Source organism: Haemaphysalis longicornis, unplaced genomic scaffold (assembly GCF_048455015.1).
Source record: "Haemaphysalis longicornis isolate Haplotype H1 unplaced genomic scaffold, Haemaphysalis longicornis Haplotype H1 scaffold_3, whole genome shotgun sequence".
Classification (NCBI taxonomy): Eukaryota; Metazoa; Arthropoda; class Arachnida; order Ixodida; family Ixodidae; genus Haemaphysalis; species Haemaphysalis longicornis.
The window spans coordinates 46,866,520-46,881,242 of NW_027526335.1; the positions used below are offsets into that span (position 1 = coordinate 46,866,520).

The 14,723-nt window shown below is 51.0% G+C and overlaps 1 protein-coding gene across 1 annotated transcript in view; it reads left to right on the top strand.

The window, feature by feature from the left end:
- LOC144175208 (beta-galactosidase-like) overlaps nucleotides 1–11,363 on the top strand; it is a 59,433-nt gene extending 48,070 nt beyond the window's left edge. The window contains exons 12-15 of the mRNA XM_077704311.1: nucleotides 4,634–4,741; nucleotides 5,680–5,823; nucleotides 9,064–9,291; nucleotides 11,139–11,363. Coding sequence (XP_077560437.1) covers nucleotides 4,634–4,741; nucleotides 5,680–5,823; nucleotides 9,064–9,291; nucleotides 11,139–11,345 — 687 coding nt within the window. The 3' untranslated portion in view covers nucleotides 11,346–11,363. The remainder of the gene's footprint in view (nucleotides 1–4,633; nucleotides 4,742–5,679; nucleotides 5,824–9,063; nucleotides 9,292–11,138) is intronic.
- The last annotated feature ends 3,360 nt before the right edge of the window (nucleotides 11,364–14,723 follow it).

The following is a 14,723-nucleotide window of genomic DNA, read 5'->3' on the forward strand; positions in this document are numbered from 1 at the left end:
ACTGCCGCACGAGGCGCAAGCGAAGATGCTCATGCAAGAAGAGAGCTGATAGTCTGGGCGAAAAGTGGAACATAAAAAAATTAAAGTCGTTCCACTCAATGTGAAAGCTGTCGGAAGGGCAGAGCAGTAATTCGCCATAATGGACTGCAGCGCCGTTATCCGCTCACTGCTGCCACTCAATGCATTTCAAATTTCCCGCCTTAGCAGTGCTCGCGCACCCCCTGTCTGAAACCGCGCCATCGGGAGTTCTGTTCTTTTTGCGCTTGTTTTAATTTCGTGTGCTAGAGCTGTGTTCACAGCCGGATTAGGAAACTTTGGGGCCCAGGGCTAGTGCGTCCTTGGGGCCATGATGATGATGATGATGATGATGATGATGATGATGATGTTAATGGTTCTGCTCTAATAAGCGAAAATTTTCGAACCCCGTGTTAGGCTCTCTGAACAGTGATAAATTATACATAATTTTACGCTTTCCGGAAACTAATTTCTTGGCTTGATTTCCAGTATTATATAACGGACTTTATCAGGCGTAAAAGTTAGTATGGTTTGATTGCCGGTCCATCACAGATTCAGAATTAATCGAAGCGCCGTGTCGGCCTGCACACGACATAGTACAGAAGAGTATTTTCTTACAAGAAGCATATTTTATTACGCCTGTAAGGTTTTAGTTTTATTGGAAAGTTCTCCGCCTGCATATATGGGAGGGCTCAACGTCCGCGTAGGCAGCTGTCACTCACAGACATCTGCCAAACAGTTAGCCGCCACGCGTCTTACGGGCCAAAATCCTGTAGGTTACCCGCGCAGACGAGAAAGCACGCGGCGGTTAGAACACGCGCCGCCTTTTAATAGGGGGAAAGGAGTAAGGGGGGGGGGGGGTCTCAGACGTGTCGCGTAACGCAACCTTCCTATCGCAGCACGATTACCACAAAGACAATAAGCAGAAAAATGTCGCTTTTTGGGCTGGGGAGCGGTGCTCTTAGTGCATGGGTTCGCGCATGGCCGTCGAACTTTCAGCGGCGATGAACTCCTGTTGCGCAGCTGAGATGGTCTTGCTAGTCGGCAAGCTGTTACACATTAACGGGTCCATTTTGGGTTGGAGAGCGACAGGTGGGCACGAGAGATGGCATCACACAACAGTTTAATAGGGATAGAATGTCTGCTCACCCCCGCGCTGCTGCTCCCGTCGGTGCCGCGCAACAGTTCCAGCAGTCAGTAGTTCGTTGTCGATCGGTCGGGTGGTTGTTCGGTCGTAACTGGCAGTAGAAGCACGCTAAACCTTCTCATCTAGATTCGGGATCTACGACAGAGGCGAGTATGGGTAGACCTCTCGTTTTCGAGTCCTCAACACGTCTGCCGCGTCCATGTTTTCCCGCGCTCCTTCGGGGGTTCCTCCTCTTCTGCCGCCGCGCCCAAGCGGAACCAGATCTGCGGGCCGCCCTTTGGTGCGCGCCGTCCGCCGGCTCATTCCAAAGCGAAAAGCGCCCACGGGGACAAACAGCTTACCGTCCCCGAGTCGCGGCGGAGGTCCGTTTTCAAGGCGGCATCGAAGGGGCCGCACGCAGTATGCGTTTTTAAGTCGACACAGCTTTCGTCATCCCGAAAGGAAACAGACGTTGTTGTTGCTTTGTTTGGCGTCCACGCCTGAGCTCTTCACACCGCCTAGGCCTGCTGATTCCCTATCTCGAAGGGAGCCGCTAGGGTCAGGCTGGCCCGGCGGCCTCTGCGTCCACACGGAGTGGAGTCTAGAGAATTACGTTACGAATGGAGTCGCGCGGACATGCAGTTTCCGCAACGCTTGTTGCCCAGACAGTCTGCAGAGGCTACAGCACAGAGGCGCGGACTGAAGCCGAACGACCCCGCGAATGGCCTACACAACCTTTGAACATTTAAATGACCATATATTCACTGACCATTCAACGAGACATATCGAGTCGATATCAATCACGCTTATGCGATTCAACTAATACACTAGCTTTATTGAACGGATCGTCATCGCAATGAACTTCCTTGTCAAGCGCTATACATTGAAATTTGTGGCAGAAACTGTATGAGCCCATACGGCAGTGCTTAAGTTGTCAATAATTACATATAACGTCCCTCAGGCTTGAACAATTTGCACTGTCCTTCAGACATTATTTCATTATTCGCATGCCTGACCCTTTCTTATACCGAAACGTGCGCGCGCCGAAACGTCCGCGTACTTCGATGTCCGTGTACCGAAAAGACTACCGAAACGACCTGTGCTGAAAAAGACCGGAGCCGAGCTCGGGGCCTTTTTTATGTGGCTTCTTAGGCCCGGTCAAGCTGATTACCCACGACTTTTGGTCCAAAACGTCTTCTCATAAACATCGGGAAACAAGGAAGACGAGTAGGAATAACTAAAGGTTGTCAACCAACAACATAACATGAGGGGCCCCCACTCGTCCCCACCTGTAACGAGTTAGTCAGCTTCAGTGTGAAGGTGAGGTTGAAGCTCCTACCTTCAACTTTCAATGCGGGCCGCGAGCACACTCAAGATATCTTTTTTTTTTTCATATGATCGAAGCGGGGCCCTGGGATGTAGCCCCCTCCCCCCCCTACCCCCCCCCCCCTCCCCCTCTAATCCGGCCCTGGCTGTTTTGTGTCATTTCGAATGCATAATTTTTTTCTTGCGTGGCTGAAGCCTTTCTGCGGCATTTCGAACACGCCAATTTGTTCTTCCGCGGCTGGAGCCTTTCTGCGGCATTTCTCGCCGCCATTTCTTTCTTACGCGGCCACTTTTTTCGCTTACTATCGTAAAAACCAACCCAACGAGCGTTCCTAACTAAATGAACTCGGAGGATGTCGATTATGTACACACATTTTGCCTCAAATGTACCTGCAGTTTTCTTTGTGCTAAATGACGGGGAGATGTATGACAAGCGCCAGCGGCTGGTTCACGAGGTTCGAACTGTTACGACTATTTAAACCACGTGGTTTTCGAAGCCTCAGCGTGACTCACTGACGCTGGGACAAAAGGCTCTATCCGTTATCTCGCTGCGCCGCCTGATTCCGGCAGTCGCATCGACCGTTAGCGAGCTAAGACGACAAGGCGAGCCCATAAAGTGCTCGGCACTTATGCAATGCCATCCACGTTGCCCATCAAAAAATTCCGTGGTGGTGCGTAGGCCTAAACATCTATAGCACGGCCGGCCGGTTGCTCGTAGCGCTTCAAGTCTCCCGCCATGAAATTCGCGTCTCCCAATTGGTGCAAGTCACCAGGGTCCTCTCTGTTACGCGAAGAAGCCGCCGCGAGCGCGGAATCGTCGACACGGGCGTGAATCGTGAGCGAAAACGGGTTGATGGAAACAAGTTGTCGCGCTCGGGCGCGGAGGGGTTGGGGGGTCGCTATCTTCCGAGGCGCGTGTGGAACAGACAAAACCGCAGTTTGTGATAACCGCGGTTAAAGTTTCGTAACCACGGTTAAACTTGACTGCGGTTACTTCCGCTTCCCATTTTCAGACGGGCGTCTCACAGCCCTAATCCAAGGCTTCTCGGCGTTGCCTGTCGCGCGTAGCTGACGGGAAGCGCAAAAAACGCTCGTTCTTGTCACCCTTAATTGGCCCAACAGGTGCACTTGTACGCAGCACACGAAAGCGGCATTGCATTCAAACGACACAAAAGTGGCTAGATATTTGCAGTTCACGTTGCCGACGATGCATGGGCCTCAGTCGAGTATCGGTGGACGCTGCAGACGGATGGTGCAGTGGCCCTCCAAACAGTTTCTCGCGTTCACCGCTAGGGCTTCGCGCATGCGCAGTGGCGTCTTGAAAAAGGCGGATTGTGGTTATCACGTACGCACAAACTAAAGGGAGCCTATTTTTTTTTATTATGTGTCGAAGTTAGAGGAGAGCAAGGGGTGCGCGCTACGTCAGATGGCCGATTTCATCCTTTCGTTTTTCTTTTGCTACCCTAAAGCGATGCCCCAGGTGCACCGGTCGTTCAGCAGACCTGCCGAATAACCGCACTACAAACGGTAATGTGTTTGGTCCAACCATACCTTAAGCGGTATGCTCATGCATTGAGTTCTATTAGAGAGAAACCAGTAGTCACAAAAAACCCTCGTTATGTCCGATCCTGCACTATAAGCGGTTACTTTATAAGCGGTCTACATAGTACAAACATGACATTGTTTTAAGACGTCGCAAATTCTTACACTCCGCATTTCACCTCCATTTCAAAACCGGGTTCGCTCACATTGCACATATATTTTTTTTTTAAAAGCAAGCTCAAAGCAAATCAATACTCAAAGCATGTTGTTGTCGTCGTCATCGTTGTTGCTGTTATCGCTACACAAAATATGGGCAGCCGTAATCATTAGTTGAAGGCACGAATTGATGGAAAAATGGTGATGCAGACGTACGGCAACAATCTAGACATTGAATATTTTGTGGCCAAATGAGCATTTTCAAGCTTTTGCAGCTTATGTTTCCCCCTGCAACCATCTTACTGCACACCTTCCTGATAAATGCTTGTTGTCTCTGTAATTTCAGTTGCCATTTCAGTTACCATATCAATGCAGCAAACATTCATTGTCCGAGCCTGACATTCGTTCAGTTTAATTCAAGTTGGTGTTCTCAAGAGTTGCGAATTCACTCTTCTTTTTTTTTCGCAGGCATATGGCTTCGTGCTCTACGAGACACAAATCCCTCTCACAGCCCCGACGACTGCAACGCTGCAAGCGGACGGCATTCGAGATCGTGGCTATGTCTACATGGATAACGTGGGTTTCCGTATGAGCGCATTCGTTGCCACAGACGTGCCTCACAGACGTACCATGTTTGTCGATATTTGTCATTGGCATAACGAGTCCGACTCACGATATCCACAGCGTTCAACACCAGAGCCTTATATGTTCCTACTAGAGTCTAATGAAAGCACTTGAATGCATTCAGTTGAAAAAAAATATAGGGATCCTTTGAAGTAAGCATTTGGGATGAGTTATCATTGCACGCAATTGACACCTAACTTTAGCGCAACCATGGTAGGAGCCTAAATGAGCTTCCATCTGTGTCGTTTGGGTCCCGTATCGATGTCTCTTATTTCTCCACTGCACGCAGCTCTCACGTCCCGTGCAAGGATCGCTCAAAAAGGCATGCAATTTGCGTTTGCTTTCCAGCAGGAGCTCGGCAAGCTTAACAGACCCACATCCATGACTGCCTCACATGGTCCTCATTAATTCGAGTGTCCAGTTGCTGCACGTCTCTATCTGGCTTAGTTTTTATATTTCGTTTTCTAGCCTGTGCATTATGACCGTCCTCTGTGCGTTTGTTACCAATTCAATTCGTTTAATGGAACTGAATGCACAAAGAATATTCATACATGCACCGACAAACAAAAAATGAAACCATATGCTGCAACACGGTCCGTCAGCTCCGAACCCGCTGTTGTTTCCCCCCAGTTTACACCCCTTACATCATTGGTTCATTGGTGGTGACATTACAGCCGAAAATGGCATCCCTTCCGGGCACTCCCGATGTTGCTGATAAATTTTAAAGCTACTTCTCGTGTGACCTCACCCCTGACGCCACGAGTCTTCAAGTATCAGCTTCTTCGTGCATAATGCCCCATTTTTTATCAAGCCTTAATTGTGGTGAATTAATGTGTCCTTAATTGTGGCTTTTCTTTTCTGTTTTTTTTCTCTCTCTCTCTCTTCTGCAGTTCCAGTCTTTCATCGGCATCCTTTCCCGCACGGACAAAGAGCAAAAGCTCAATCTCACGAAAGCAGAGGAAGGGAAGACCTTGTCCATTCTTGTGGAGAACCAAGGACGAGTTAACTTCGGGAATCACTTCCTTGACCCAAAGGTCAGCACGAAATGGGTGTCCGCAAGACAACCCCAGAGCTGTTAGAGTGTCCGTTTTTGATAACATCGTGCAAAAGAAAAAATGGCAACCAAGAAATGGTGCAACAGAAGAAACGGAAATAGACATACCGATCTGCTTGTGCGCTGGGACATCATACCCCTGTCGCACGGGCTGTCGCACGGGATTGAGTTGATCCGGATCGACCTCAATCCGGATCGGGCGCTGCTACATGGCAGTTTCAATCGCGATCGAGCCCGATCTTGTTGGAACTCAATCCTGGTCTCCTGGTTGCTCAAGAACGATTGAACCAACTAACCAAGTGGTTCGAGTGAAAAGGAAAGGAGATGCACTGGGGATATTATTGAGCCCAGCTGGGGGCTCACCTGCATACAACCCAGTGCGGGGGGGGGGGGGGGGGGGGGGGAGGAGGGGTATATAAAGAATAGCGGAGAAAGGGAGTGATAAAAGGATAGGTAGGAGAAAGGGAGAGATAAAAGGATAGGTAGGCGAGCAACAAGAACGATTGAAGAACGAACTTCGCTTCAACCCGGATCGAAAGTGCTCGTGTGACAGCGGTATAAGCGATTCCTCCCAGCGTGGCTGAGGAGATAGAAAGCGAATAATTACTTGATCGTTTAAAGATCTAGCTCCCCATGACAAATCGTATGCCTCGTTTAATAAAGCCGGTCCATGATACTGTCACGTGGTCAGAATTGGCACGAAGTCCTCGTACTTGCCAACGTGTGCTCCGCAATAAACTATAAGAAATAGCAGGCGCGAAGATCAATCAGAGGGACTTACACAGTCGAGATGAGTCAGCTAACAAATCAAACACCGCGCTGTTTGGTCTGGGTGAGTTTATGGTGAAGTCCAATCCTTTCCAGAATAATCAAATCTGTTCATTGTATACCAACACAGTCTAGGTGAGTTACGAATTGGTTACGTTCTTTCCCCGTCACACAATATTCCAGCCGAATGCCGAAAGGATCGAACGACCGCTCCGCTTGAAACACAGGATAATACCCCTGTCACACGGGTACTTATAAGCGCGATTGAGTCTATCCGAATTGAGCTCAACACGGGAGTTTCAAACGCGATCGAGCCCGATCCCGCTCGAACTCAATCCTGGTTTCTCAAGCGCGATCGGACGAGAGTGGTGATACTCTCGTCCCCGCTGACTAATTAATGGCACATTAGTTGACGACATCAACTGACGCCACAAATTGCATCAAATAACTTGACCCAAATAAGCGTGCGATAACATGTATATAGTTACGTATACCTGCGACCACGCAAAGTTACCAGACGCCGGCTGCGAAGTAGATTTTTGGCGCCGTATGGCCTATGTGAGTGCAACCGGTTCAACTCCTCAGTCGGGATTGGAATGTGCCGTGAAGCAGCGGCGGTGCGTCGAGCGCGCTCGAAAAGTCAATCGCGCTTCGCTTCAATCCGGATTGACAGTGCCCGTGTGACCGTGTACACCAGTGGCCGTGTGCGCAGCCATGCGCCGGCAATAAGACAGCATAGTTCGTGGGGCCACACGAATGAGGACGCACATGAAAATAAACAGGCAAGGGGGCAGACCGGAGCCAAGCTTTGCGCGCATGCATGCCGCCGCAGACAAAGGGACCGTGGTTGTGGAGGCATAGACCACGTGGCCACATCGATGATGTCAGCCGGCCGCTCCACACGTGTCGGCGGCGACATGTTCTCGATTTCCTTATTCATTTAGCTCGTTGCTTTGGGCGCACCCTGTAAGGCTACTTTTATTACAACAAGTTCAATGCGTTCTTTAATTTAAAAATTGTCGGGCGATTACGATACTTCTAAACGCGATATTCGGGCTCAGCAGCAGTGCGCTGAGGCAGCACTCACTCGTGGCTTCTCTCGACGGCAGCGATGATGAGCCTCTGCGTCGGCGGCGCGAAGTGCATCTCAGGAAGGGACCGTGATCCGCGTCTTAGGCAGCGAACGCACACCATCGTCACACGCACGCCCCCATCACGTTTTCTCCAGCGTCACGCAGACGAGCGTCTCGTGCGGGCACAGCAAACTGCCCCCACCCTCCCCACCGCACACTTTCAGAGAGCGCTCACGCCGCCACGGCGAACCGCCCTCCCCTCACAATTTTGCGACACTCTCCTCCTTTGCTTTCTTTCACTATTCGGTCTTGCCATCATTCCCTCGGTATTTTCACTCGTCGGTCTTGCCATCGTTCACTTGGTTACGACGACGACGCGGCTCAGCCCAGAGACGGCCCGCAACTGCTAGGTTCGGTTACGTACTAGTATCGTGATACATTGAAATACAACAACGGAGCACGTGGCTCGCAGTACATGCCACGCATCCTAGCGAAGAGCTGCGTATGAGCAGTACAAACAATTTACGAGAGTTCGTCTCCAATGTAGGTATGAAAAGACCATTCGGCGTGTGAGCATTTTGGTTCGTCTTCCTGCCGCGTTCCGCTGTGCTGAGTGAAAACAGCGCACGCAGCTATAATCCTTTATTTTTTTTTCTATCTTGTGCCAAGCGCGCAACAGATGATGGAAAGACGATGGTCCTTCCATACTAAGTTTGGTCACGAAATATCGTAACTTATTTCTACTGCGCATACGCGGCCTGTCACCGGGATGCGTGGCAATATGTCTAGAAAGACACACGCTCCGTTGTTCGTATTTCAATGTATCACGATAGTACTTAATGGTTCCCAAGGTTTCCTCCGCGCTGAGAAATGTTTGCATGTATGAACTAGCCCTGAGTGCTAGCAGCCTTGAAAAGTCTTGCCTTTGCGCAAGGGTTTATTCAGAATTTCGATTTCTTTTTTTTTTTTTAGGGGGGGGGGGGGTCAAAGTTAAAGTTTTCTTAGGGGGTGTTGGAGAGATGTTGGGGGGGGGGGGGGTATAAACCCCTGGGCAGGGTGCTCGTGGTTGTGGAATCTTTCTGGGGGGAGGGGGGGGGGGGGGAGTCGAAGTCCTTCTTGGGGTGTGCTGGGGGGGGGGGGGGGTATAAATCCTTCCCTATGCGTACTTCATGCTCGTGGCAGAAACGCCTTTTGAAAACAACAGGACGTCACAGTGAGCTGAAACTGGCTTCGAAATGGTGACGCCGAAAAACCTGCTCTTTCGAGATAAGATCCGCAGATAAAATTGGACTTCCGTAAACGCATGCCAAAGACAGCGAGATTGCTGCGGCAAGGTGTTTTGCCCTGTGCAGTAAGTGCTTCGTCCTCTGTACTGGCAGGGCATCGGGAAGAATGTGACCCTGGACGAACGAATTCTGACGGGTTGGAAGATGACGCCAATAAAGCTGGCCAACGCCCCCTGGACACGAGAAAGAGCGGCCATCGAGCAACTGCGAACTGGAGATGCAGACTATGACCAGGGACTGGCGGTGTACGTGGCGAATTTCCCGTTGCCACAAGACCAGCCCGTATACGACAGCTTTCTGAGGCTCGACACGTGGACAAAGGTCTGATGTGTCCCATTTTGACGTCGTTCGCCTTATTTTACTGGGGCCGATTGGATGACCTTGGAGAGTACCATTGGCTCGTAAACACTTGTTAGCCAGGGTGCTAGAACGAGTCACTAGGCTGGGCTGAACCCTCGTCGCTCGGCGCCTCATAGCCCACCTGCGATGTGTATGAGCAAGTAGTAAACATAGGACGCTAAGATGGTATCTTATGCAAATAACAATTGCAAAAGATATCGTCAGCACCACACCTGTTGCCAAAGTTAACAAAAGATGTAAGAAAGAAATAGGGGGATCACACACGAATGGAACGCACAGCCTAGCCAACGCATGTTGCACCGTCTGTCTGCGAAGTTGGTAAACTGCGTGAATGCGCTACTCTTCCAGAGCGTCTGAGAGTGCGGCCTGCTCTTATGGGAAATGCTTGATCAAGAAGCGACGCCAGTCTCATTTATTTCGAAGTGCCTTTTCGCATTGTGTCGACACTTAACAGGGCGGGAGTGAAGGGCGACGCGCAAGAAATTACCTTGCTGCGCACTTCACTCACGAATGTATAGTATATAGATAACAGGTACGCTGGCATAGGGCATGCTTGCTCACACACGTGCATACACTCGTAAGTAGATAGGAACAGGGAGACGATTCCATGTTTGTGCATTTGATAACACAGGGTAAACCATAGAAGTACAGCGGGTATCAGCCTTTGGTACCGTCAGGCACCTTTTGTAAGCTGAGGGCAATTTTACAGCGAAGCTGTTAGCCTCTCGCTGGTCTGAAAATTTTGTATCGTAAACAAGAATTCAGGCAGGACCCAGCAGTTCTCACCCAAGACGCCGAGCGCATGCCTGAGGCTAATCAGGCGTGCAGCATAGAGCTCAGTATTCGTGCAAAGGATGAACCACAAAACAAGCACCGAAACTGTATGATGGATGATAAAGCTTTGGCGAACAATGTCAGTCAGTACAGTTTGGTTGGCTGCAAAGTTTGGTTGGCTGCGAACTTAGTTTTGAAAAAGTGCAACTCGGGCGCAGCTAATGGGCGCTATGCATTTGCGCAACGCTAGGTATGTCTGTGCTTAACCAACTAACCAACTATATCTTACTTGCTTACTCTTGCTAACTCACTTTTCCAGATTCGCTGAACAGCTTCGTCACAAGGCTTACCTCCAAAGGAAGCATCGACCCTTCTCCAAAAGCGCCTGTCAGAAATGTCGCGCATCCTTAAATTAGGCATACGATTTAAAGTTGCAGAATTACCATAAGAATGCATCAATATTTTAGCACTTTAAATAGTTTTGCATGCGTTTTTAGGTGTACTGAAACAGGTCAGCGTAAGCCTACTGGGCTCAAACGGACATCAACAATTTATCTTCACCTAAGATCATCATCTAAACAAGTGCGACATTACTAAGACTGTACATACGTATGATTCTGAATAGGTCAAATTACGCAGCCTCTTTTTTTTTATGCAATTCCGTTCAGTAAACGGGTTAATAGTTTGTGCTACAATGAGCATCCGAGATTTATTATCAACAGAAACATGTGTTGCTGCATAAGTCTGCCTTTCCTTGAGGTACTGGCATTAACATGCAGCCGACACGGCATATTCTTTATTCCGCTCTGTTTACAAACGCACCATTTGACTATTTATTGGTTGCAAGAGCCATTTTCTGCTATACGGTTTTCCCAAAAGGTACTGAATTGAGTGCACAGAATGCCATCCCTTCATAGCTGAGAAGCCAGTCGGAGACATCGACTCGCACAATACCGAGCATTTCATTTTTGAAAGACCCTAAGCTCTATTGGTGCCCTGAATTGTTACGGCACCGTCATTGTACTCTGCCCCAGGGTGTGGTCTTCCTGAACGGGTTCAACCTCGGTCGCTACTGGACTAGCGTGGGCCCCCAGAGGACTCTGTACGTGCCTGCGCCCCTCTTCAGGAAGGGCGAAAACCTGCTCGTGGTGCTGGAGTTGGAGCGTCAGCACGGCCCGGCGACCGTCGAGTTTGTCGCCGAACCGTTCATCAACGCATCCACGCGCACAAGCAGCCAATAAAGGCCGCTTCCTGCTTTCCTTAGCGACTCACGATCAATGACTTCATGATTATTGCGGGCCGATCTTGCTGTCTCCTTTAAAATGTCTCACAGCAAAGCCACCTATGGCTATGATCCAGCATATAGCCTCCAGCAGCAGAGCGATGTAGACTAGAATCGCACGCGCGGCACGCGGTCATAGTGCCACGTTGCGGCGCTTACTAGCTCAAATTCCCGGGATCGTAAAACTGTGCGCTACACAAAATCATGCGCCCCTCCATCTAACGACGACGATGGTTGAACGCGAAGCTTTCTCGTGATGGATTACTTGTTTGGCCAAACCCACGCTGCGAGTATGTGCTACTCTGAAGGTACGCGCCTCTCTTTTAGAATACCCACAGCAATTCTTGGTTTGGCATGTTCGGCGCGAATCGGTACCTTCTGCTTGGCGTTTGTTTCAACCATGTCGAAATGGAGCAATCGGATAGATGCCAGCTTCACAAAACGAGGAGCCCAGGTTCGATTCCGGTCACAAAAGTTTTTTCTTTCTCTTCACCCATCATCATTCATTATCATCATCAGAAAAAGTTGGCTTTCCTGCAGGGCATATTGGCGTACAATGGCATCATTGAGGACACTGAAGCTTCGCTTTAAAAAAAGGCCGTGTCTAGAGTTCCGTCCAGACCAGACGGAACGATAACAAATGTTAAAAGTTCCATCCAGACAGAACTGTATAGTGCTGCGGGTAACCTCCCGCCCAGACGGAATCCAAATGAGAACTTAGCGTTTCGTCCAGGCGGAACTAATAAGGCTGGGTTCAAGCTGTTCACGCAACTGTCGTAATACCTTTAAAGAATGACGTCATTTCAAGTCTCAGCCAACCGAACCGCGTGACACGCCATTTTTTTACGTCCATAGATCACGATTTGCGTCAGTAGTCTGAACATTGCCTAACAAGCGCTGAAGTGCCAACCAGATGCAATTGGAATGCAAGCTATGCATTCCATTCAGACAGAACGAGAAGCCGATAGCGTTTACTGAATGCCGACGTCTCCACCGTGCCTAACACCCCTGATTTAGAATACAGCAGCATCTGGTACGCTGTTTAGGCGTTATAAGTAGACAACAAAGCTCCGGTGTAATATACTCAGTGCAATGAAGAATAAATGATTTCTTTTAGGCATGCATGGTAGTACTACTAGAAGCACAAAATATTAACCAGCTCAGCCGCTAGAATATATATGTACGTATAGTTACCAGTAACATGTTCTTATCGATGTTTATCAACCTGTCAAATTTAATGGGAAAGCAGCGAAAAGGGCGTGGGTTCAATGCTACGAAGAGGTGATTTAATTTCTCATTGACTAAAATATGCGGGTCAAGAACGGATCCGGAGACTATGCCCGTATTACAACAGTCATGTTAAAAAAAAATGCGAGAAGCGAACCTACAGCGGCCCGGAACCCCACTACTTTTCAGCAAGCCACGGGACTCATACGAACCGCGGGCTTTGCGGGAGAACTTATCGCACGTGCAGTCGCTGTACTGGACGCTTCATTTCAGTTCCGTCTCGACGGCGCTATACCACTGATTATAATTCCGTCTTAACGAAACGCTAAAGAACCAAAAAATTCCATATCTGTAATTGGACCAGGGACTGCTGTATACTGAATCGCATACATGCCAGGTTCGCCGGGGTGGCATTAGGGTGACCGGGGGCGTGAGGGAGAGAAAAATTCAGAGGCGCTCTGCGGGATGTGCTTCAGCAAGAAATCTGTGAGCTGCAGGCATTCCACTGGGATGAAGTCGCTGTAGGTGTCTTCTCTACCGAAAAATTCTTGAAGGCGATGTTGCTCTCTTTGCAGTGCAGGTTGTTGGCGTGCTTCTTCGATGCAACGTGCGTATACCCACGTCGGTTCTCCCGCTGAGTGAGATGAGAACACCCCATTTGCATTCAGTGCAGAACACATAACGCTCCCCTTTTTCCGACACCAAAATGCATCCGAACGCTGTGGTACAATGTGGAGGTATTTTATACGCTCTTTGCTCAACGCCATGGCTACGCCATGCACGGGACTCGCCGAAGTCAACAAAGCACAGAAAACTCCCGGGATGAGGGTGGAGGAAGCCTATTGCTGCTAGTGCTGCCTGCAGCAAAATCAGGGACAAGAGAGTGGAGAAAAACTGCGGTAAAATAGTCGGACTCCAGCGCCACCCCAAGCAGCTGCGTAGACGCCTCCTTAACACGGGCAACGCGGAAGCCGCCTGCACTGCCCCGGGTGTGCCGCCTGCCCTTCCCCGCCTCGTCCCCCACTGCGGAGCTTGCCGGCCTGCACCTGGCTGCGGACCTGCTGCTCGAGCGGGCAGGCCCAGACTGCAAAGCCCTCGTCCTCACGGACTCCCGGCCAGCCCTCCTGCGGCTGCAGTCGGCTGACCAACCGGCCAGCTCCAGTGGACACGTGTAGCGGTCGCTGGCGGCCAAGCTGCACGCGGTGGCCTCTCGCGGCTGCACCGTGCGGCTACACTGGCTGCCGGGGCAATGAAGCGGCCGACGCCCTGGCTAAGGGCGCCCACCAGCCAGGGACCCCCGCGCCTCCCAGGAAGTGACGGCGTTCGACGTCCCACGCCAAACCCTGGCCCGAATGGCCCTGGCCACACACCCGGACCCCCGAGTAGTTTTTGGCCAGGCCCCGCCTGTTCTGCCTGGGCGCCTAACCAGGGACGTCTGGAGCCTGCTACTCCGGATGCGCCTCAACTGTTGTGAGGTGGCTGCCCTGCTGCACCACCAACGACGCCGCGCCTCCCACGCCTGTGCCGACTGCCCCGAACCCGAGACGCTGGAGCACCTGCTCCTGTACTGCCCCCAGCACGCAGCACACAGAGCAGTGCTGCAGACTGCACTCCAGCGTCTCGGACGGCCCAGACACAACCTGCAGGACCTGCTGTTGGCGACGGGTCCTGCCAGCTCCCGTCGGGAAGTAGCCACTACCTCGCATACCTCTAAGCCACCGGATCAACCCAGCGCCTGTAGCTGAGGCTACTGAGAAAACACTCGCGCCGAACACTCGTGCCGCTGTATCCTATGTAACCCCCCCCCCCCTTTAAATGCGAATGCATTTCTTAGTCGGGGGTTGTCGTGCGTTGGCCGGCGTGCGCCTAGCAACAGCTGTGCCGCGCCTAGCAACCGGAGCATGTGGTAGCTCGGGCGGGAGTAGCGGAGGGCAAGGGGAGAGGAGGAGCGCGCTCGCGTCGCGGAGCTCGGGCGGAGTAGCGGAGAGTGAGTGGAGAGGAGGAGCGCGCTCGGGCGTGTGAGGGCGCTCGCATCGCGGAGCTCGGCGGAGAGAGCTCGCGCGCGGGGCGGGCGTGTTGCGCGGGTCTCTCTCTCCTCTCCGCGTACCCT